Here is a 26,617-nt window from a genome sequence, read left to right as displayed (position 1 = left end):
AATATGTCATCTAAAAAGTTTCAAGAAAAAATCAGAATTCATAAAGTCTATTTGCTCTTCATTCATCATGTAAATTGTTTGAAACTTCCCAAAACCAAATACGCGTGAAATTATACCATGGAATACTTTTTAATTTCAAGTATTTAATGCAAATATTTCTCGACGAATTTTAATCGCATAATTAATATGTAAATGAATTGTTTTACTTATCTTGAGTTTGTATCAAAATATTCATTTCGACTGAGATTTATCGCTATTCTGTATTCGAAGTCCGAAATTCATTTTTTAAACCTTGCCTCTCATTTAAATAAAATCAAATTAATCTCTAATAAAATATTAATAATAAATATGCATATCCTTATACGTACTGAGTACTCAATGTTGAATCTCAATAAAATATCTCCCATTAGTTTGAACCGCAGCACTCTAACGACTCGTTAAATTTAGATTCGCTTTGAATAAATCAAAAATATTAAACCATTTTTTAAATAATCTGAATTCGACATTTTATTTAAATTGTTTTACTATTTTAATGCCTGATTTTTAAGACAATACTAATTTTATATTGTCTAAATGAAAAGGTTTTAGACATAAAGAGTTCCATACAATGAGTTATGACCTCCTAACTTTATTGCATTTCAAAGTAAAAGTATTTTCATGTACCAAAGAATATTATTCAAGATAACTGAAACGCAGACGTTAAAACTGATGTTTTAAAGAAAATTCTATATTAAATTTAATCACGTCACGAAGTTTAATAGGATTCAGAAGTAAGATTTTACATCTAACATTTTTATTCAGTTTCATATATGAGGTGTGGTATATAAATGTGTATTCAACTTTGCTGTGATTATACTTTGAAAAATATATGTCTATGTAGTAAGTAAGCTAGTAAGCTGGTTATTATAGGTTAGCGTTATTCCTCAGCTCTATTTGTTTATTTTTTTATATTAGCTAAATTTACAAGTTAAAACTGATGAGGTAAGTGGTTTTGGCCTAGACGTTGTTCTTTGTATACATAGCATAGTTAATATTGTATTATATCAACTTCATAAACCAAAATATTTGCTAAAGTATTTTATCAACTGATTTTCAGGGCTGGGCTATGTATTGGACAATCGAGGACAATAAATCGAAGGCTTTGCCTTTGAAAATTCTTTATACGTATCTTTTCGCTCGAATGGCGACTTTATCTTAGAGTATATTGAGCTGGCGATTTATTTTTTACGCCGTATTTTGTTTCTATTTTACTTTGGGTACATAGGATTTTATCAATGTCAAATCAGTTGAGGGATTTAGAATTCATGCCTAGTTAGATATTCGAATCAGGCATACTACAACGAATTTTTCAATAGCTTAAATTATTTTAATCTATTGAACATTACAGCATATTACGGGAGTCATACTAAGGCTAAATCTGATTCTACGAATCAGCTACGAAGCGCTACGAATAGTAGCAAATTGTAGCCCTCTTCAAAATCGTTTACAACGATAACTCAGATTAAACACGAGCTAGAGGGAGCTAAGGTTTCAAATACAAATTCCGTCATTAGTGATGCAGAACTGTATGTATACTCAGCTGTCAGTGTCGCTAGTTGGTACCGTGGACCAGTGCGAAGTATATTGAAATTCAAATCGGGCGGCCTGATAATGCAAAGCCGTCTATTGCTGCAGTATACCAATGAGCGTTAAGAGGATTGTGAATTCGCCGAATTCTGTTGTAAAAGTTTTAGGAGTCTACTCCGAATCGGTCTGATTCCGTTAGCTCTGCTCGACCGAAAATATCCTTTGACTAAATGCATATTAATAATGAAAATAGAAGAAATTAGTATATTATCAATTGCATATTTTTTTTAGTTTCTCTTATAAATTAATCGTCATGTTTATGAGAACACTGACTTAGAAAATCCTATTTACACTTAACAGAATTCGTGGTTTAAAGTCGTGCATTATCATTATATCGTAATATTTTTATATGACATTCGCGTAAATAAAAATCTATATTATATTCTTAATATAATATAATTAGTTTGATCATTAATAAAATGTGTACAAAATATTACCCTATGCAGCAACAATTGGGTTGTAGTGAAAGAGTTGACACTTTTAAGCACCTATATCCATTGATGACGTGACGAACCCACTCTCCGCCAATCGGCCGTCCAATCAATCTACACTGTAAAAAGAAAAGGTGATAACCTAGTCCATAGTTAATAAGTTTGCCGTCTCTTGAACAAACCGAATCGGTTTCAAATTTACTACCGAAATCTATAAAAGCATCAATTGAAGTCCTGTCCTTAAAAGGGCAAACAAATACTTCAATGTTTTATAAACCAAATATATCTTAATCTCGGCAATTTCATAGGAATGCTTCTTAAACAGAATAGTCGCATAGCTCAATATCACCTATACAACTTGTTGCAGCTAATAATCACGGCCATAATTCAACACAAGAGACGAACTCGTAGAAGGAAGAAGTCGTGATTGCGAAACGTATAAGGTTGAGGAAGAATATTCTTACGTTCAAAAGCGAGAAAAAACCTTGGCGGTTTGAAAACTTACCGATTGAAAGAAACCGGTATCCAAGCTATACTAATAAGTTTACTTGCCTTGCATACTGCGGCGCTGAATTGCTCCAATTCGCTCTTAAATTTCGCAATCTCGATGGAAAACTGTCGCACTATTCGTTCACGGATATAGAGCAGACTGAGTGATTAGCTCTGTCCTTTTATGGAGCTTTTGAAGATATGTGGAACCACTCAAATGTTGGTATATATTACAATGAAGCAAACCAATTGAGATTCGGAATTCATTGACAAAGTTCCTGCTTTACATATTATAACAACTTTAAAATCATCGTATTGTTATAATAAAAAACATTAGAAAATACGTCGTGCATGGATAATAAATATTTTTATATTATTAATTAATTGCACAGATAATCGTCATATTTTACCAACGTATAATATTAAACTGAAAAGACAATACTCATGCAAAATAAATGCGAAAAATACTCCATACAAGTAAGAACAAAAACGGTAATTCATCGGAGCGTACATGTGCGTTGTCAGGAAATCGGTGGGAGCGCGCGTCGCAGCCAACAATATTAGAATAATTGATTAACTAAACGCAAAGAGAAATAATCGCAGTTCAGCATTTTACTTAATAAGGCCGCTTCTGAAGCCGCGACTTCACTAACACGTATTCAAATTAATTAATTAACAAACAATCTATTTAAATGAATTTATTCCCTTCGTCACATTATAATAAGAAGTTATATTTGTATGTGACGCGAAATACTAATCGCATAATCAATCAGAGCAGCGATACCAAGCAAAATTATAATAATGAAAAAGTAATAAACGATACCGATCCACTATAAATAACTAGTTTATTACATCCATAATTCGTATTCCCCACAGATTGCAAATACGCAATTTCCGCAGAGTAAATTCAAAAAATTAAAATTTATTACGTGGCTCAGGTCTTGCGTTTGCATACATCCTAAATCGCTGCCGTGCCGGGAAAAATGATTTATAAAACCTCGCTAAGCATCTATCTCTATTACGCTTGCAGTATATCTGTATGCTTGTCTCTTTCCTTTCGACTCCAATTTCACGCTGAATGCGTGTAGGACCTCCGTAGTAATACTGCTATTGATTAAGATGCCTGAATATTCATTCAATTACATGCCACTGAATTTTCTAATGAAGTTTTGCTTAAATAACGCATTATTTATATTGTTTGTGAAGAAAATGTATCAGAAGAGAATGAATTTACTGGCTTTCTTAAACATTACCTATTAAAACTACTTATTTTTATTTGACAGTTTTAAGTTTGACGGTTTTTATACAAATTAGTGTACTTCAAAGACAACTACATATATGAAAAGGACCAAGGGGAAGATGGAGAAAAGGGCGCTCTAAATAGAAGAAATATCTGCGTTAGCAGGAAGCGAAAGGAGAAAGAAAGCCAGGGATAGAAACATTTAGCGAAGGCCTTTACCAGTGTCCGATCAATGGTTCAGAAGGAAGTTGGGATCACAAGAAAAAAATTATATAACAAATATAAACTGTATGTTCTACATTTGTAAAGATTAAAATTAAACGGACTTCATTATATTTATATAAATTTAAATAATCATTTTATATTCATATTGGTAATTATTATAAAAATCATTATTTTAAGTTTTTAGTTTATTAGAAAATTGTCTTAACTACAAAGATTGACACCATGATACATTGAATAAAAATTTCAGTAATAAAGCATCAGCAAAGACAGCAGAAAGAAAAAATAATAACACAAAAAATGGTTAGGTTCGATTCCCGATTCCTTTATTCCAAGTATATCTATTTGAATCTACTTCAACATATTCAATACATTGTAGTTTAAAAATAGTTTGTGTCGTGACAAAGTCGAGATACAAAAATTTCCTAATTTTTGTATATATTTATGTATAGGAAGACTTTCAATTAGTCTTTTAATTCATTCATAAAATAAGCATAGCTGTAATGAATAAAAGTTAAAAGTTCTGTAATAGTAGTTCTGATGAGATACACGAGTTCTAGTTCTTAAAGTTGCCTACTTTCTACTCCGCCTTGCACCCAGCGTCGTCTAGATAGTGTTGAAGCGATAATGTAACCCAAGACTCCGATCGCTTTGACGACTGAATCAAATAAGTCTCGGAGAATAGTAATAAAATTGAATTGAGCGCCTGCCCAGATGTAGCGAAGGATTTATCGCGAGATAAACGTTGAGGCATACCGAGGAATATCTATTTAATTATTTGATATCCGAAGATACATTTTCAAAAGAAGCTTGCAAATACCTTCTTGAAGAAGAAGAAATTAATGTAGGAATACAAAACCTAAACTGTTTATATTTCCGAGAAAATTACATACTATAACCATTATTTTTATGGATTTATTAGTGGGCAACAAAGTGAAAATTATATATGTATATTGTATGTTTTATCTAGTGAATTTAACAATTTTCGCATTGCATTTTTAGAAGAAGAGAAAAAAACGATTATTTTGTTACTCGGTTGTGGCGCGAACTTTAAGTTAGTCCCGCGCTCGCTTACACATTCGTTGAGCTGCATCCAATATGTTTCCAAGAATATTGTCTTTAACAAGTCCATTATACGCGATAGATTGTACGCCTCCGTGCCCGCCCTATACCTTCGGCAATGAATATTTCAGTACGAAATTTATTATATATCCTGAATGTTAGTACATGTCGCAGTATTATTACTGTTTTATTAACGGGCTTTTTCATATCAAATTTAAAATCATAACATACATAGGATTATTTATTTTAAAAACTACTAACAGCTGGACTGGCTTTTGTGGTTTATAAAATTCTAAGACAGAATAATGCTTATCAAACCAAGCCTTCGCTACAATAGTATTTTTTTGCCAAAACAAAATGCTTTATTAACATGAAATTCCGTTTTTATAAACAAACAAAAGTTCCTTTACACATAGTGAGAGTATTATAAATATATACCAATAATACAACTGCTGTACAATTTATTATTGTATCTTTTGAAGTTTAGAGCTTACTAAAAATCAAATTAAATAAATACTAGTGTCATCTATGTGTCAGCCCACGAATTATTCAGCCCATCTATTTTATAAAGTTTCTTAACCTTTTTATAAGTAACAACCGGTTTTTCTATGATGTATTTGATAAGTCAATTTAATGCAGTTGATCTAACAACTGTATGCTTAGTAACTGATTATTTACGAAAGGCATTAGCATAAAAATCCATCGAAAAATGTTAATTATAATCTGGTATTTTAGAGTGTTTTTCATTTTAAGATAACGTGAACATTGCAATTTTATCAGAAATGATTTTTTTAATTATAAGTACGGATTTTAATCACATCAGCGCTGTAACCTTTTTTTTACCTCATAATGTTTTTCACGTCACATTTCAGCAATATATATTTTTCAATACATTACGTTTGGTATCTGTGATCCTGATGAATTTAGTTCAAGCTTGGTCCCTGTGAGTGATTTTCGTTAAAATACGATTTTTTTCATTAAAAATTTTAAAGACTTAATGTCTTTAAAAAATTTCTACAATATATATTTCTGAATATCACTTTAAGCTTACATTCACGCCATGGTCTAAAAGGAACGAGTAACGAAGTTATCCAGGCTCGGTTCCTTACCATGATACCATGATCATTAATCACACACCTCAAGTGAAAAGTGGTGCAAATAATGACCGCTATTATATTATTTAATAAGTGCGACAGTTGTACCGAATTCAGTTCATAGACCGCACTAAATATACCCAAAATAATATATTGTGGATGTGAGTATTATAAATAAAATTGTCGAAATTAAAATAAAGCTAAACCCAGAAATGTAAAATCAAACAAGGCAATCGTCAGTTTGGCATAAAACATTCAACAACTTTCTAAAAATACCTATTACGAACAGATACTGTAATGGTTATTTATAAATGATAAAAAAAATACTTTTTAGAGTAAACTTCTGATCCACTTTAACAAGAGCCTAGTAGTGTCGCCACTTTCACTTCGACTTCCACTGTGTAAGTTTGCTTCTGTCGCGCAAGGAGACGTAAAGGTAGAATTATTACAATTTTTGGGATACAAAAACGTCAATATGGTAAGCATGTTATGTCATAAACAATAACCATTTAATGGCGTGTAAAGATTTATTGCGTCAAGGCAATATACAAATGTGTTTTTTTCACAACCCTATTTAGTATATTATAATAGTTTAAACATATATAATTCATTTGATTAAAGGGCTCAAATATAAGTTTTTCCTCCAACTTTGATTTTGATCCCTTTGGAGTAGAAACTCTTGGGCCTGTGGGGTTTAAGTGCACAGGCGCTAATTAAAGATTTAATTTGGCTTCTGGAAGATAGTACCTGTGACCTCAGAGCTGGTGCTTTCCTTGCTCAACAAATAAGTAACGCAATACAGCGAGGAAATGCTGCCAGCGTTAAAGGTACACCGCCACAAGGGACCAACTTTTTAAATTTGTATTAATTTTTAATTATTTTACTACGGAATGAATGAAAAGGATTTAATTTAGTTTTTTAAAGAGCAAAATTGTCTTTTTTTAACAACATCATGAACAAATAATTATTATATACACAATATTATCAGAAAAGTTCATATAGTATATACTTTTACATGTTTAATTATTGTGTATAGCATGCAGTAAACATATTAAATTGCAGATAAATTCGAGTTATCGTAATCTTGATGTATTTCTCACACACTTGAAGCGTATAGACTTCGTAATGGCTAACCATATTTATTTAAACTATTCTAAAGGCTATATAGGTACCCTATCAAAACCTGCCTTTGGCGTGGAGGTACAGAAAGTTAGTTTTATCTACCCCAAAGCCGCAACCATTTATATTAACAAAATGGTAAGAGATTGTTTTCCTATTAATTGAGTATTATTTAATATTATTTATTATAGAAATTTTAAACAGTTTTAGTACTGAACTTTAGAAAATGTTTCCCATTTATTGAAAATTAATGACTATGTTTGTACAAAACAATATAATTTCTTTAAAATATTAATTAAAATCACTTCTTAGTTCCATAGTAGGCACAATGTTTAGTTTTGTCTTATTTTTTATAGGATAGGGAGGCAAACGAGCCTATGGAACGCCTAAAATAATTTTTATGGGTAAAACGCCCATTTTAATGGGTGCGTTGCCGGCTTTTAAATCATAATTTAACTTGTTTTAGATCGATCGTGTAACGTTCAAGCGTCTATCTGATGTTTTAGTCAAGGAAGATATTACTAAAGATACATCTATGTTACTAATTAATGCTGCATACCTAACAGTAAATATATAAAGCATCTAATATAAACGATCATAGTGCATGTATTATATTGTAAATTTAAAAAAATCTAATACTTGTATGTTTGTGTATATAAACTACCGCCTTTGGTTATAACGCAATGTAGTGACTGGCGCCTCGTTTTTCCGTGAGTTTGTTATACAAACGTTTCTGTGAGGTTTGAAAAGTTTTAAAATTACAAATTTAACGCTTTGCTTCATAATATTTATATGTGATTTTATTTTAAAGGCAACCTGGGAAGTTCCATTCAACATATTGCATACAAAACATAATATGAAATTTCGGTGTTACAATCAAAGTACAGTGTTCGTACCTATGATGTTCAAGAGCGAGGAAGTGTTATATGTAGACGATGATTTGAATAAAATAAAGGTTTGTTGAAGGCATTAAGGGGAAACATTATTTTTTTAGTTTTGATATACCTAGTAAGGTACAGAGCATCAGAAGGAAAGTAAAACTGTGACCAATTGAATGCGAAATATGTGCGCCATCTTATTGCAAGAAAGTGAGGGTAGGCAAACGTTAATAAATCTATCTACCGTTATTTTGTTGAAAAATCAATTATACTTATTTGTATTATTTATGAATATTTTGTCCTTAAGTTTTTTGTTTGTCTTCTCTTTTCATTGCTTCCTTATAATTAGTGTTTTATAGGTTTATTTTTGTATATAGGTGATTAACATGAAACTTGCCAGTCCCGGAGTATCAATGACGTTTGTAATACCTGAAGACTGGAAGAGCCTTCAAGACTTTCTTCGGAATTTATTGAGACCCAACTACTTTAGGACTATCAAAAAGAGGATGCGAATGGAATTTCTAAACATTGCGATACCCAGATTTAAGTTAAAGACCTTGGTAGATTGGACGGATACCTTGCAGAAGGTAAATTTACACTATAAATATAGAGATCTAATTGATGCACTAGCATTCAAACCTTATGCTAACTTGTTTTAATTTCGTCATATTATGTTTCAAACGAATGCTTTTATTTGTATTTCGGGATTCCTTCTAGGTGGGATTAAAAAAACTATTTGATAAAAATAGTACAGGACTGAATAACATGTTGATAAACGAGGCCACTAACAATCCCCTGCATATAAGTAAAGTGAAACAAAAGAACTTCATTGAAGTTAATGAGATGGGCGCATATCGGATTATTACCCCAGAATGTAAGTTGTATTTTTACTCTGAGTATGGAACAATGTGAATTCATGTATGTTCCATTAATACTGTATTGTCTGGTGATAAGGCATATTTGTATTAATATTTCTTCTTCTACATAGTGTAAATTCAGAAAATATAAACTGTTTTTCATTAAGAAAAATTCAGGCTAACTTTGCAATGCCCATGAGTCTGTCCGAAGGTAGTCGGAACTTATTTAATTAAGATCATGTTTATGTTAACCTGGGTTAATAATATAAGAAAATTATCAGCAAGTGCACAATCTTGTAAACTAACCTTCAATTAACTGGGGGTGCGTCAGACGTCAAATTCAGTAAATTGCTTTATGACACATTTTACTGTAAAAATGACCGGAGCTTACCTTTACGTTTTATAATACAGGGTATAGACTCCATCAGTGTTAATCTTAGTCTCTTAACACTGATAGTTCTTTTGCTATGTTAAATTCTTTAACACTCGGTGAAGAAAAACAAAGTGTCTTCCCCATACTCTATTCAACACCATAGGGTTATGTTTTCATGATGTCAGTTTTTATATATTTTTAAATGTACAGAAATTTTAAGTTGGTTAAAGAATTAGGCGTCTAACACAAAGGTTCGAGGGTCGAATTTTTGATTGGAATTCCTGTTGAATTAATATTGATTGTTTTATGTTCTAGCACATTACAGTAAGATGCCACTTCTTCGGCCAACTTTAGAAGCCATCGCCGATCGACCATTTTATTTCACTGTCACTCTTCACTGTGATAGGTCCCACATAATATTGTACTTTTTTTTAGGTTAAACTAATCTAGCGACTTATGTAATGTTTTGCTACAATAGATCGAAAAAAATGGTTTGATAGAAAAAGTAAAACCATAAATCCTTAGGAATCTTTTAGCAACACAAGACAAGACAAACACTATTGTGAGCAAATAGTTTTAGTTTTAAAGTGTTTCTATTTATGTATTAAAGTTCACCACATCATAAATTATGTTATCTACAGTATATGTTACAAGCTATATTTTCGAAAATATATGCCAATTATGGTAAACATAAATGTCACTAAAATAAATCACAATAAAAACGATTAGCAAAACATCAGATTGGCACTCAATAATGTGTTTTTTTTTAAATTTATTAGATCATTTTAATCAATTTTTTTTCATTAATAAACTCGGATCCAACTGTCCATTTTTATCAAAGTATCAGCCCGGAACGTCCAAAAGTAACAACCCTAAGAGCACGTGTGAAATTACAAAGCGTTCGAGCAATTACTATGCATTATTTGTGCAGAATGAAAAGGCAAGTGTAATGTGTGCAAAATGGAAGCATTAATGTTACACGCTCAAATTTCAACTCGTCATTAAAGGTATTTAAAGGATCGCTACATGGTTATTCATTTCAACATAGGCTTATATAGTAGTCAATTGGGATGATATCTTTATCAAATTTTATGTAGATTTAATGAACCATATTCCAGCTTAATTATTAGTGTGTAAGTGTCTCGAGAATATAAAAGACTGAGTGAGTAATTTCTCCTAACAATGTATCGTTATATTATTAAATTTGTTGATTGAGCTAAGTATAAAAAAGGCCTAATCTTTATTCGAGAATGTTTCAAGCGGTTTATGCTTCATTAGTATTTTTTTATTAATTTATTTTATTTTACTTACGTAAACGTATATAAAGAAAGGTATGTCGCACTCTTGTAGTGTGGACTGAGTGAGTGAGCTTGGTTGGTGTATTGGAGAAGATTGGTAGAATAATGTTCAAGATAGACAGAGATTAAGCCAATTGGAGGAGGCATTTCTCTATAAGAATATCAAAAGTACATTTCTGTTTAAAATTTTGTAGATTTATGTGTATCTTTTGTAAATATGAATGAATTTTTCAAGGAATAAATGAGGCGTAATTATTAGTATTCATCGTATATAGATTTGTATATATATTTAATAATAAAGTTTGGATACAAAAAACTTGACCACCAATCAGGACACAAAAGATGGAACACACGTTATTCGAATATTATTCGCGTGTGTAATATTACTCGTTAATGTAAAACCTATGCATTTGTGCTGCCTTGACTTCGTTCAAAATAAAAACATCTCCTGACAGCGAACCTCGGATTGCAGCAAACTCGATTTCCTCAAATAAACAGCCATAAAGGTAAGTTTATAATATTCAATAAGTTGGGGTCGAAATTCTTGCGGAGCCTGACAGGTGTGTCCCAGGGGTCTCAATTAGTTCCGTACAAATAGACTTGCAGCCGGCTTTGGCTGGATTACGTCGAAATGACTTTATCACGGCGAATTGTAGGGTTTTAGAGCGTATAATATTATTGAAGGTAACAAATTGGATAGTTTTAACGGCAATGGGTTTAGTCTTTTGGTAGAACTATTATATATTGTTACGAAGACGGGTCGACTGCAATGTTTCTAGATTTTTCCACTAGTTAGAGAACTTTTCAGCAAGCTGTAATATGATTTCTGACCGTTTCAGGAGAGGGTCAATCACATATTAGAAAATTGTAATTTTCATAATGTTACCCTAGTTTTCAGGAAGCTGAAACCTTTTTTCAGTCGGTTTCAGAACATGTGTAGTCGAGTAGTGCAGTTTTCAGGAGACCCGTTTTCAGGCGTTTTCAGGCCTAGTTATACCCCTTTGGTGAAGGAATATTCTAGACCGAACTTTCTAGGTGTGAGACAAGGACGAAATGATACAAGAGAGAGAGAGAGAAGATCAGAACTTTCTCGAAACTAGACGAGCACTCTAGAACGCCGTACGACAAGGACGGAGCAACGTGCGAAAGAGACAAAGAGTGCGGACGTTCTAGAATTGTGCAATCGCTACTCAGTAGCAAGCCCGCCTAGAAAGTTCTCGAATATTGTTTAGAATTATTCCCAGGGATATATAAGCGAGCCGAAACGCGACTAGTCGCCTTTAGTTTTGAATGCGATTACACGAGAGAAACACCGAAGCGATAAAGTGCGAATAAAGTGAATATAAGTGATAAAGTACTGTGTGAAGTGTACATAAGTGAAGTATTTAGTGACTGTGTTTTTGTGTGTTATTAGTGAATCTCTGCAATTAATTTTGTGCCCATAAATTCCTCATTGGTTTTTCAAGAAATAAACCCTTGAAGAAATCTACGGCATTTTCTATCCGATCCCCTAGCTCGTAACAATATGTTGCAGAAAACAAATTGAGCAATTTAATATTGTAGGAAAACATTAGAAAGTATTTAATTGGTTTTCAACTCTCTCTCTCTCTCTCTCTCTGTCTAATAGTAATGTATGTCGGAGCTTGTAGGAGTTATAGGCAAACGGGTGACCAGCCTTCCGTACCTGTCTCACCGCCGGTTCCTCCATACCAGCGAGCGATTGGCACATATCAAGAGACGTCCAGCTGCGCATGATGTCATTGTTGAAGGTCGCACGGTCAGGCCAAAGCCAACTAGGCTGTTAAAGTTAGCATTTCAGGTGGTATAAAAAATAATTTCTCTGCGTTCCCAACACAGCATTACTGAGCACCGTTATATCATTGAAATACTTGGAACATTCCACAGTTAGAAACTAGCTTCAGCAAGGTACGAAGATTTGCATTTAGCCGGCAACCGTAGCTCGTTTGAGCAGTTGAAGTAGGCTTACTGCGCCTTGTGCCGAGACCAGTAACTCCGCCGTTAATTTGGAGATACAGAGCAATATATTCAGCTGGCAAACACATCAAAATAATTACATTTATAGACAGTATATTAGGTAAATATTATTTGTCGCTTATAATTTACTGCCTAAATGCGAGACTTCAATGTTTTAATGTTCAAAGAAGCACACTAAAAATCATTGTTTATTATTGTGATATTCATTTATTATTTATTAAAATGTTTGTTTATTGGCAATGATAGTTGAGAATATAGCATACATACATATTGCAGACATAATAATTATGTCAAATTGGACTACCACCTTCAAGATTTTTTTTAATTTAGAAAAATATTTTAGAGTAATTTATTTGCAAAAATTTTATACTTAATACTTTTTAGATGTAAACATCTAAAAAGTATTAAGTTTCAACATTTAAAATGCTTTAGCTGCAAATGATTTCAGTCTGTGACATGTAAAGCTAGGTACGAAGTGCCCTCTAACCATATTAGATACAGATTCATAAAGGTGCCATATTTGAAAATTGTAATAAAAATACACTTAAGAGTTCTTAAAAAGGTGAATATTTCTTAAAGAAGTGTTGTATAAGAAAATTACTTTGATAGCCTCCACCATTCACCAGACACGGTTTTGTGCTTTGATGTCAACTGATCGTTAATGTGCGTAATGTAGAATTATTGCAGAGCTTGTACTCAAACTCAAAATAACTCTATTCATAAAAGTACACTTATGAGTATCAACAGAAAAGATGTTAAATTGATTCTAAATTTAAATTAACTACCAATTCATTTAATTATTCGTCAAATGTATAAAAAGCTTTGTTGATTAATTTACGTTTAACGAGAATTTTGTATTTATTCAGTGATAATTATGTAATTTCGCTTGGAAGTTGTTGTAAAAACAAATACAATTTCCATATAAGGGGTGGTTTATCTTCTAAAGTCTGGTTGGTAATACGCTAAGATCGGTTCTCTTTCGAGTATTTTACTGGTGAAAGTCACCATTTGTTTTAAAAACGCTTATATTTGTTTGTAAACATTGACATTAATGTTCATATTATTTGTACGTTGTCCATCTTCTAATATTAGTGGAAGTCCGAAAAGATTGGTAACATACTCGTAAGCAGGTAATGTAAGTGTATTGATACTTGTGGCGATCAATAGCGATTTCATCTTACATCAGCTAATGTGCCATTTGCCTCTGGCAATAAGAACCGTTTATGTAATTGTCGTATTTCAGATTTTTTATACAGTGACTTCCTATTACCCAAAAGTGTAACAGCTTCAGAGGTATATTTAGATGAAATTAAACCAAATTTGGAGATGTAAAAAAGGGCCTGGCATTTTTGCGGTGACATGGTCATTAAGACATGGTAGAGGAGTACGGAGACCGCACCTACATCAGGCTGTAACGGTCGGGCAGAAAAATCGTGCGCCGCACGCTCTCTGACAGATGCCATTTGTTAATTCACTGAAATATCGCGGCAGGCGACGGCTATTCATTATAAGGCAGGCTCGTTTGTGCCACGTGTGAGTCTTGTAGCGTTGACAACTCAACACTAGCGGGTTTAGTAAATGTTACGTACAAGACAACTCAGTCCAATAGGACATCTCACTTTGACGCCTGCCGCGTCTTATGAATGAAATACAAGATAATGCAGGAATTAAATAAACAGTATTCATATAGTTTATATACTACGAGTATATAGAGTTATGTACATAGTAGCGCATCACACATAAGTTCTGTTGTAACTTGTAGGCAGTTAAATTCCTTCTTTTTCACTCACTACAATACAAAAAATTCTGAATTCGTTCTGATTGTATTTTTTATTAGTAACATTATAACTTTGAACTATTTTTATTAGTATGGAGGTTCTGTACATTACAATTGCAATATTTTTTTATTAGTTATTTTTTTTTATTTTACACAACAATTACTAGAATATGATTCATTAAAAGTTGAACAAATTGCTCTTCTGACTGTACGTCAGGTGCATTCACTCGTGCAATGGCGAAAGCCACTGTTGCCATCCTTGTTTGTTATTCCGTAATTTACAGTGTCATCTCTGTCTTGGATAAATGACCAGCCTGAAATTCAGGCCTATTTTTAAAAGTTTATTAATGAATATTGTTTATTTACAGAATTGTATTAACTACATACGCAATACTTAATTTATTCCTTAAATTATAAACGCTATACGCGGCATGTTTAAAAGAAAATATTATTAAAAAAAGGAAAATTTTAATTCTAAATATTTATCTATTAACATCTAAACGAAGAATAATAATTATCTATTATTATATATTATTATTATCATCTATTGTATTGTCAAAGTTAAAGATTTGCAAATGATTTAAACTATCATAGGTTCAGTAAAAATCACATCAGAAATCCTTGATATTAATTCAATTTTTTTGTGAAATATAACTGAGTTAAAGTTTATCGGCAATATTAGTATGCCAATGGAGCATTCCCGTGAATTCTAAATTACCCGTGGGATTCACACGTTACTGACTTCATCTACATAGGTAACATTCGTGCATACAATATAAGATAGCTATATATAGTTTTTATAAAGATAAAATTAAATACAAATCTGGACAAAAAGTTAATGCTAACAGTGTAAATTTCAAAGGCAGATACATAAGATGATAAGTAAATAATGAACTTATATAATTTTCGTATGTATGTTGGCATTTTCATAATAACACAAGTATAAAACAAAATACAGTTAGCCAACAATAATTAAAATGAATAATAGGAATAAAATAAGTGGGGAAGAGACACAAACATCAGTTACAATAGAATCATCACGACTAATCATTAAAATAAATAAACATAACCAATAACCAATGTATGGGACAATTGCTCTGCGTTGTTTCGGTTGCGGTGTGGGTGCCCTTGATTATAGGTCTGTCTAAGGCCGACAGAGCACAGCTTTTTATAGTAAACTTTTGCGAAATACGCCTGCCTCACTATCATTCAACAAAAGTATAAATAAATCAGTGGCGAGTTATGTGACCCAACATTAGTTGCAATCAACAATCGTCGCACACTTGAAGCAAATTAAAACGTAAATTTATTTTTTACCACACTCATAAATTATACTTTAACATTATCGTTAAGGCATTAAGTCTTCTTAGATAAGCCAAGTTTGTTTTAGTTAGGGTCGCAACCCCTCTAGCCCTAATTTTGAGTTATATACTCATATTTTAAACCATTAAAGTTACCCATCTTCAAATAAAGAGTTCATTTAAACTTCTCCATAGTAAAACCATTCTTAATTGGCGCTACAACCTTTTTTGGTCTAGATTCAGAAATAAGAGAGGATCATTATCATTTGTATAATATAATAGGCAAGGTGATCGGCCTCCTGTACCTGACACACGGCGCCAACTTTTTAGGTATAAGGCAAGCCGGTTTCCTCACGATGTCTTCCTTCACCGTTCGAGCTAATGTTAAATGCCCACATAGAAAGAAAGTCCTGGTATACGGGACATAAAGCCACTAGGGCAACACTGCTCTCAATAATATTATACTTAAAGTATAAGAATGAATACTACTTCTCTTGAATAATACAAAGTCCCACGACGAGAATTGTTTCTAGCAGTAATTTTATTCGGATATATTTCTCAAACGCTATCGGGCTCAAGAGCCATTCAACAAAAATATTCTAAAACTCATGCAAAATTTAGTCCGCCAATGAGTTCCTCAAACAAACTGGAATTCCAGCTGGGATCGGTAACTAGTTGTGTAATATTTACTGAACTATGTGCGTTCACTCGACTCCGCCTAGTTTCCGAGAGGATTCGATAATAAGTGTTAAGTTACAGTCGAGTGGGCTCCGCGCTCGCGTTCTCGCGTTATAGCTATCAGGTTCTGTTTAAACTCGTTAAATTAACGTATAAGACATGCGAGAATACGATCAAAAGATTACGTATAACGTTCAAGTTATTTTTAACTGAACAAATCAAATCAAACTCAAAGTAACTTTATTCATATAAGTTACCAAGTATACCTATGATCGTCAACAGAAGAACATAAAAGGCCGGCAACGCTTTATCACCTTATATCAGGTATACCTCCTCCCCGATTGCCCCCTATAAAAAAAAACAGAAAAGAGGCTCTATTGATTCTAAATTTACAATAAGTACCAGTTCGCAAGTCAAGGGCGTAGAGCGAGTAAGAAGAACTGGCAAGAAACTCTCCGCCACTCTTTTTAACCACCAAGTTCTGAGTTATACTAATTGTTTGTAAGGCAGAGCAACCATAAATATTTGAACTGGAGCCTAATAGTCTTCTTCATTTCTAATCACTATTAGTCTTTTTATTATCCAGCTTATTATGAAAAGTCCCCGGTATGGGTTATTTTAGTTAAACTTTCTACTTACCGTCCCATGAGTTCTAATGTCTATTTGACCCCATGGAAAGCGCCAAATTCCATCTATTTCAAATATAGTAATAAATTATTTAAGGAAAAATAATTACAAAAAGGTAAGACATATTATCCAAAGGTGCGAAAGTGCTTTACAGGTTTACGATCATATTATGTTAAGGGACGTAAATAGTAGACGAAAAGTCAAAGACTTTTCTACACAATTGGTTTTAATAGCAAAATTAGACCGTACACTAACTGGGATCTACAAAGGCGTACTCTAGTGACTATCAAACGCAATAACGGTACTTTTCAAGTGTCCAAATTTGAAGACAAACAGGCAACTATGCAGACCGTCTAGCAGGCATTTAATTAACGACGATTTACTTGTTACAACTTGTACCGGTTGCGAAGTAATTACGTTAGAGTTAGCGATAACGCGCTTTAAGCTGGAGTTTTTGATGCTACGAACACCGTCCAGTCCGACCAGATTTAGAAAGTTAGAAAATTTAACCTTTTAACAAATCATTACAGTAGTTTAAACATAATTGGCGCAACAATACTGACGAAACTGTATAATGCATATAATATGAAAATATTTGTTTGTTTCGTGACCAAAAAAATAAATACATTAAATTGCATATCTAAATCTAGTGTATTGTAATTTATTTTTTTGTATTATTTATTTTTTCTTTTATAATTGTAATGTTACCCTTTAAATGTTATGCACATACATGTATTTCGTTTGTATGTCATGTGTTCTCTGTATGTGTCTGTATATGTCAAAAATCCGCCAAGTTTTTATAAAATTCTGTGTCATAGTATTGTATTCCTAATAAATCTATATTAGGAAATTACTTTGAAACAACTAGTATTATTCGATACAAATTCAGTAATCTCAAATATCGGGATAAATACGTCAGTGAGTCAACTAGTTAGCTGCCGCAAACACAATGTCAGCGAGACAATCAGACATTTATTTGATTTACATATTATCTCCCGCGTTCGCTATACTGATTACCAACAATGTGGCTTTCCGCATAGGACGGAACTACAATATTTTCTCAGCCCTACGAAATCATTACACACACAACATACATTACATTGGGTGTAAGTGATGACGATTAGCCCATTTATAAGTACTTTATTAAATCGTCTTTTATGTTTTTATTGGATAATGGGGCAATTGAGCCTACGCCCAAAAAAGGCTGTCATCGCAGCACATGGAAACCCATTTTAGAGGTTGCGTTGTCGGCTTTTAAGGGAGGTGATCTTTGAGGTAAGGGAGGTGAGGAAAGACCCAGAACGGGAGTCTATTCTACAACTAGTTCACAAAAGAAATTGCCTTGTGAAACCAACTGTATAAGACTTCCAGCCATCAAGATGATGCTGATGAAATTAATGATATTTTTAAACTGTTACTATATTTATTGCTGTTTACTATATTTGAATTAACATAAGTTACCTTGCTAACATAAGGACCGTGACTAACCTTAATTTTTCATTTCCGATGATAATATGTCAGATTTCTTTCCGTAATGTATTGTAGAAAATGCATAATATATTCCTGTGGAGAAACCGTCGATTCATAATGATAATTCATTAATTATATTAAGTGACAACAGATGGAAATTAACAACTCAATCAGAAACTGTTAAGCGGGCTACGTGCTTTAAATACTAACTTTATTGATACTAGGAGTATGGTGCATAGAAAGGCGGAAATGTTTTTGTAATTACTGCTTTAAATTTAGTTCACATGGAATTATATCGAATAATTTCATAAATTGCAATTTAGTAATAATTTTCTTAAGTTTAACGACGGTATATTGTAAAGCGATATTTCGGAAGAAAACTAGACAAATACTTTAAATAAAGACAACAATTTCTAGTGAAAACATATGTGGGTAACGGCATTACAAACGACTTCACGCACCAGCTCCAAGTCTTCGTCAACCGAAGATCTCCTACGAGCAACTCAACCATGCAAGTAGCTGGATAGGCCATACACTCTGAAGAGATTCCAACCACATCCACAAGCAAGCGCTTGATTGGGTCACGCAACAAAAATCTAAAGTACCGCACTTTGCCAAGCATTTATTTAGCCGTAAAATATAGCTATATATACACAAATAACATCATCAAATACCATCCTTATCACCTCGATGTCCGTCCACAACTGAGCATTAAGGCAGTTATTGCCGCAAACCACCACTATGTTGTAACAGCTGCCCACTAAAGCCAACCAACTGGACTTAGAGACTCTAAGCAATTTGAAAAAATGAGCTTACCAATCCTTAAAAGGCCCGCAACTCACTCGCGAGCCCTTTGCCATTGAGAGTGTCACTTAACATCAAATGAGCCTCATGGCCATGCGGCCTAGTCTATAAAAAAAATATTTTATCATTCACTACTTATATGTAATAGATCGCTACTCGCTCGCCCGTTAGCTGTGTCCGTGCACGTCAGAATGGTACGTTGAGCGACTATTCGCAGCACGTTCGCCGCTATTCAAAAAGCAGCGAATGGCCAATTATAATTTGTGAAAATCAAATGAACCGTCACATTTGTGGCGACCATGCGATAATATTAACACGTTCGCTCATCTGTTTTTCAACATTTTTCTCTGTAACGTTTGTTTTTTGTTGGGCTCCAAGTGAATTTGTTAACGGTTATGCTAATGTCCATGAATACATTGAATTTGCAATTTATCGAATTTTAAACAAAATTGCTCTGTGAGTATTTTATTTTAAATGTCAATGTTTTTAAGAATACCTTTTGCACGCTTGTGGATATCTGAAAATCTAAACTGTATAAGTACGGGTCAAACACATTAGTCCTGCACATGTACATATTTTTATGTGTCAAACACAAATAGCTGTAGAACTAATAAATAAATAACACATTGAAATAGCATGATAACGCTTAAATATTAATCTGGCATATTCCAACTTATAAAACTAAAATTAGCGGTTTTTGCGATATAGATGTTACACTTCTGAAACTTCAAATTATTTGAATAGATGTTTAATATTTCTAAATGATTATGAATGTTATGATAAATAATAGCTCCAGTTATTTTATCCACCGTTATTATTGCCATCTTTATGTGTAACTTTTAACTATTCAAATTACTATAACACATAGACCTGTTAAATAATTAATAAATTAACACTTAGGTGTTTATTTTTTATTCGGTGTTACTAACTTTTTAAATGTAGTTATCATAACACTTAAATATACAGTTAAAGTTAATAAAAATAAAATTAAAACAAAACATTTGGTTCCTGGGGCAGTGTACCTTTAACGCTAGCAGCATTTCCTAGTTGTATTACAAGAATTAACAGTTGAAAGCACGAACTCTGAGGTACTTCATAAATAATATCTTAAACTTAACATTTCATCTATTCATATTTTATGAACTACAATAAACAGGTCTGTCAGGCTGTCAGATTCAGCTGAAAATGTTATAATTATGTTTATTTGTCATGCTGGGTCCTCAATCATAAACTAGATGAAATGTTGTGTCACGTAGGACCAAATGTTCGGTACCGTTTAAGCGTCATAAACAAAAAGATACTACGAGTGAGTTATATGGCTAATAGAATTGTATTTTCTGAACTGAATCCCATCAATTGTAACGACTGCAATAGACAGCTTCAGAACTCTCACTAACAGGTCACAAAGAAGTATCCTTTCAGAAGTTCCGTCCATTTCCCTCAAATAAAAAGGCTCAGTTATCAGTTCTCTATATCGCGAGATGAGTTCCCATAACGATGGCAATACTACGACTCCCACCCGCCCTGCCGCCCGCCCTACTGTCCTAACCACGCGGTACAATAAATAAGATGAAAGCTAGAACATTTTAAATAAATTACTGTTTGGTACGAAAATCGTCTTTATAGTTGACACATCCACAAACTATAGGTACATAGGTTTACTATTATCCAATCTTAAAATCCATAAATGTAAAAAAATATAGAAAAGATAATTTTAACTATTGGTACATTACCTATTGGTTATTTATAAATCTTATATACTTATAAACAGTGATTGTTTACCGATTATTTAAATATTTTATAAAGCTGAGTACTCAAATTATAAAAAAATACACCAAAGAATTGGATTTATTTCATTTCAAGGGTAGTAAAAGTGTTTTTAAGAATAAATAGTATTCTCTTGACTTGTACTATAGTAAAAGTCTTAAGACGGTCATTTAGCCGTAATAATCGGGCCAGCGCGGAGTGAAAGAAACAAGCGCTCTTTATTATCGCCCCTCACGTGTAATTGGAAATAGCGCTTCAAAAACTATCAAAGGGAGCTCGGATTTAGTCCTGGAAGACACGTTTTATTTTTACATTAACAATATACGAAGACTTGGATCACCGTGATTCAGTTTAAATTAGTTTTAGTATCATTATATTATTAAATTCTCTCTATTATTTCTTTTAAATCTTATTTTATTTACTTCTCGTAAATAAAACTTGTTTAATGAGTCAATATGCATGTTACATTACAATACTTTGCGTGTGCTTTTCAGAAATAGATGCGGAACATCTGCCTCACCAAGTCGACAGATATTGTAATGTATTGTATATTACATTCATATACATCTTAGAAGTAATTTTCTCTTCAACAAAAATAAACCACAACGTCGAACCTCCAATTTAGGAGCACCTTCGTTATGTCAATTGCACGTAGTTTTTCTCAAGACTAGTCCCTATTAGTCACTCTTGACCTAAAGAAGGGTTAGTTGGACGGACGCCCCGCGCCGAGCCGTCAAGAACCGATGTCACGCGTCACTGCACTTATTAGAGGGACAAATTAACCCTCTCGCTTTTATTCGGAAAATAAAATTGATGCCAGATTTACGAGGGTCTTCCAGGTTGGTCGGACCTTCATAAAGTGTACATTTTTGTACGTAGGCTTTCATATGGCATTAAGCGAATTTCGTGTTTAGTTAATCATAAATAAAAATATATTAAATTAACATAAATTATTAATTATATCCGTAGCTTTATTTCTCCATTCGCTCCCTGCAATATCATCCACCCCCATTTGTTATTGTTAATGTATGAAACGTAAATTATGTTAATTTCATTCACGTGAATCATCAAACCCGTAAAAAATCAACCATAACTGTCACAACCTCTTACTTTCAAATATCCCATTAATCTAATAAATAGATTTCAATGGTTATTTAAACTGATATTTTCTGGATTACACTTCATTACAATTCAATGTAATTGAATTTCAAACATCAGCGAACAATAACCACAAACTGAAATATGAACATTTTCAGCATTAGGATCGATATAATCGAATTAACATCAAATTGAAATCGATTTGAAAGTCAAAGCGGTCGAAGTTAAATTTGCAAGAGGTTTAATCGAATCGGGTAGAAGTTCATGTGGGCACAACTTTGATTGCTTACTGAGATAATGGGATTGCTTTCAGTGTAACCAGCACTGTTAGCTTCATTCGGCTACGAAGCCTGATCTAAATAGATTTGAGATAAGCCTTGATAGCGTTAACTGTAGGCCATTTCTCAAAATATCACTTGAACTTGAAACTATCTAAAAATAATATATTTGCTCTGTCCTGGGCTAGCTTGGCTCTATCTTCGGCAGACCATCATTTAACTTGACGTCTATACCTCTTGTCTTCTGTGGATACCATTCTGAACATATTTTCTCCATTTCTCTGTTTTGCTTTTTGTAATGCCCACCCATTTTATGTACTAGATTTTTTTGTAGGACGTCATTTACTTTTGTCTTTATCCACATTGTAGTCGTTCAACTGTCACGTAATTTTATGTTAAACAAGTAGCTACTAGTAGACTACAATTGGTACACCGTAATCTCCTTGACCTCTCTGGTCACAGATAATTAAATCTTTGTTTTAATCTGTTCCGCCATTCAACCACCACAAGCTTTTAGGTCTGGGCCTCTGATTACTCTATATGTTTTCACATCCTCTGTGCTTGACACACGCCGTCAACTTTTTTCGAATTAAACACCGATGCAATTTATTAGTATAAAAAAATTAAGTTAACTTTACCAAAGTTCTTTTGAACATTTCTTCGCTAACAATGTTTATTTCACTGCATCAGTTTTGTGTCACTTAGTTGCCGAGATCAGTGTCGGAGTATCACGGGCACCCAGACGTCTTACAAATAATTCAGAGAGAACTTTAGGCAACAAATACGGCATTATGTTAATTTTGAATCTGCTTCACATTCAAATCCGATCTTCGAGTGTCGCAAGACCCTTAGTAAGAATTTTCTTTGCTTATTCTCGTCTGTCTTATTTACATCTACCTGAAATCTATGGAAAAGTACTAGCCAGGCAAAAGGACACTTAACGAGAGATGCAATGTGACATCGACCAACAGCCTTTTTTTATGATTCCTGGAATTATTTAAAAGACTTGACAGATTATAGCTCTTGTTGGTTTAAAACAGAATGTATCTTCATAATGTTTTCCTTCACCTTCAGTTACAAAAATTAAATTAAATAAAACGTTATTACAGTACTACATAATCAGGATTACATTAAGTCCATGTTTTTTTTTAGGACCACATAACTAGGACAAACACATGATATAAATTGACATATATACAAAAAAATATATATATAAAGCGGTGACGTCCCTATAACATGTGGACACGACCAGCGAATTCAAGTAGATACAATATACAGTGTTAATACGAACAATCATAAAAATTAAAATACAAACTATAAAAGAATTAAAAATGTTATTATGTTTAATATAACATGGACTAAATGTACTAGTACTAGACCTCCGACGGAGTGGAGGCCTAATCAAATTTCTTCCATCTGCCTCTCATCATCGCCACCATTTTCCAATCCTTCTCGCTATGTTTTTTATTCCACCTTCCTAGGTTTCTGGCAGGCGTCTACTTTGTATTTAAAAAAACTACAGCAAGTGATAATTGCAATGATCATGTAATGTACATTTCTCTTTCTATAGAAACGTAAGTAAAAGATATTTTACAGAACACATTGAGTGTAACTCTTGCTATCAGCCCTTGCCCTTTTATATGGCCCTCTCACGTCCGTTATTAGCTAATTACAACCCTTCTGAGTCGAGGGTTTGATTCCCGTCTGCGGTATTCGTTCTGCGATTCGATACAGAACCCGATATTGAGTCTACTGAATACGGCTAGACGGCGATTCAAAATAATAACAGTGTTTTACAGTTTAAAACTCCAAATCTGTGTACATTAAAATAATGACATTATAGATTATTACCATAGTTAAGTGTATACAAAGCTTAATAGGTTGTGGAGAATTTCCCATTTAGAAAGACAGTTTTAAAAAAAGGACTTTCGTAATATATATTAAAAACGAACGTGTCTTATACAAAAGCTTATTTAAGACACATATATACTAAAACTAGCAACAAAACCATACAATTTTGAATCTCGTATCAAAAAGGATCGCATTTTAACTGGAAAAAGCGAAATTGTTAGCAATAACTGTGTAGTATTTCTTGAAGTTAGACCATAGTCGAGTACCTGGATAACCCAGGTCCTGCCTATAGTGCCTCTGTAATCTGCCATTCCTATGCAAATTCGCTAGCTGAAACAACTATGACTTTATATAAAGGTGCATTCGGTGTACGGTCGTAGTGTTTGGGGTTTTTCGAGAAGGTAGAAATTGAAAAAAAAATTAAATAAAATACCAGTCATTGGAGTTTATTACGAATATTTATTGGGACTATTTCTTGGCAACTTGTTTTAATTTCAAACATCTCTACGTGATACATATATAAAATAAAAAAGCCCAATTTCGATTACCTACTTTAATAAGGATTGCATTAATTAATACACGACCACCATCTCTTTTATTTCATCTTTCCAGGTTTCTGGTGGGCATCCTCTCTTTTTTTTCTGTAAACACCTCTACATAATATTCTTCTGTATTCTTTAGTTTTTAACATATAAACATTACTCTTAAGCTAATATGTCTGTAGAAACACAACAGATACTAGAAGGATTTCGTGTATGGGGGGTAATGAGTTCACAAAGCTGAGATAAGAGATAGTGGATATTTCAAAATACTGACAACGTATTCCGAATACCCATGCAATGTTTGTAACGACGTCCGCTATAGGAGTAAGTGAATTTTCTCTTTATGCAGCCACTTGACTCGGCTACAGAAGGTTCTATCCTTTGATTACACTTCGCGAAAGTTGGTAACCCGATGAGGCCCGCGGGCGAGCCGATAGATGGAGATTGTTTCAAAAACTCCTGTTTAGACGACAATGGAGGCAATCTTCGAGCGAATTAAACTTATATAATAGGACTTGGCGAAATTACACGACGGAAATTGAGATTTTTGTATCTGATTTCCTGTGAATTGTGTTACGTATATCCTTAAGCTTTTAAATTACAGAATGAGACAAATTTATATTAATTAGCCAGTATTTACGGACCAAATGGGCGTCTAAGTATGGAAATTGAGTCCAGACTATACTACACTATATATAATCCTAAATTTACTTCGACAAAATATTATAGTTTTCAGTGCAATTAATCAAACAGAAACCCAAGACGCCGACAATTTTTTTTTTTTGGTCTAAGGCAAGTCGGTTTCCTCACGATGTTTTCCTTCACTGTTCGAGCTAATGTTTAATGCGCACATAGAATGAAAATACATTGGTGCACACCTCAGGCTTCAGGATGAGAGTCACACGCTGAAGCCGCTAGGCCAACATAGCTCTACAAGCATACTTTAAAGTGATATATAATATTTTTTTAAAGACAACTTTGATATTGTTACTCCCATTTCGTTACTCCAAAGATATATTTACGTTCACGTTCCAAGTAGCCGCAATGACAAGTGACTATTTTCATTTATGGCTGAACTCAGCATTGACTCAAGTGAACAATGTTCTACACTCCCATCACGACTAACAACAACTCATACTTCTAACTCACGTTACAAACTGCAACAGGATATTCGCGTCACGACTTGTGTCGCATAACCAAAAATTGTTGAAACAGTAAAACGCTGTGCCAAGCCGGTTCATTACGGGCGGCGTGTTTGCGGATCTTGCCGGTTTGTCATTTAAATAAAGTGTTGTGTAATTTAAAGTTTTTACTCGGAGAAATTGAGAAATGAAATGAATGACACATCATAACTCATATTTCACTATAAATAGCGCATATCATAGGGTCAGATAAATACAAATAAATCTCAATACAGTAAAAGTTAATGTTTGCCTTGTCCAGACAGACCTTACCGTATTGGAGGGTGGGTTTCAATCGAGCGTGTTTTGTATTAAATTCTACCAAAGTATTATTTAATAAACATGTTTTATTATGTATTACACAATCAAATACAAAACAAATTTGTGAAATTCAACCAACGATTTTAACTTTACACAAATAACAGTTCAGTGACAGTTGACATAAAATTTCGTTTAACATACTAAGTCCTAAGTATAACTCGATATATCCTTGATTCACTTCGATTAGACGAAAAAAGGCACACAATTGTCACTCACGTAACGGTAACGTAATCAATAC

At 33.1% G+C, this 26,617-nt stretch overlaps 1 protein-coding gene across 1 annotated transcript; it reads left to right on the top strand.

The window, feature by feature from the left end:
* Positions 1 to 5,806: 5,806 nt before the first annotated feature.
* On the top strand, positions 5,807 to 10,029 carry LOC123711928 (serine protease inhibitor 3/4-like). The gene is made up of 9 exons (XM_045664798.1): positions 5,807 to 5,871; positions 5,943 to 6,013; positions 6,499 to 6,642; positions 7,227 to 7,421; positions 7,750 to 7,848; positions 8,095 to 8,238; positions 8,539 to 8,748; positions 8,879 to 9,035; positions 9,707 to 10,029. The coding sequence occupies exons 1-9, from the start codon at positions 5,853 to 5,855 to the stop codon at positions 9,829 to 9,831; spliced, it is 1,164 nt and encodes a 387-aa protein (XP_045520754.1). The 5' UTR covers positions 5,807 to 5,852; the 3' UTR covers positions 9,832 to 10,029.
* The last annotated feature ends 16,588 nt before the right edge of the window (positions 10,030 to 26,617 follow it).

Source organism: Pieris brassicae, chromosome 7 (assembly GCF_905147105.1).
Source record: "Pieris brassicae chromosome 7, ilPieBrab1.1, whole genome shotgun sequence".
In the NCBI taxonomy this organism is placed as follows: Eukaryota; Metazoa; Arthropoda; class Insecta; order Lepidoptera; family Pieridae; genus Pieris; species Pieris brassicae.
This window is presented reverse-complemented; position numbering and strand designations above follow the sequence as displayed.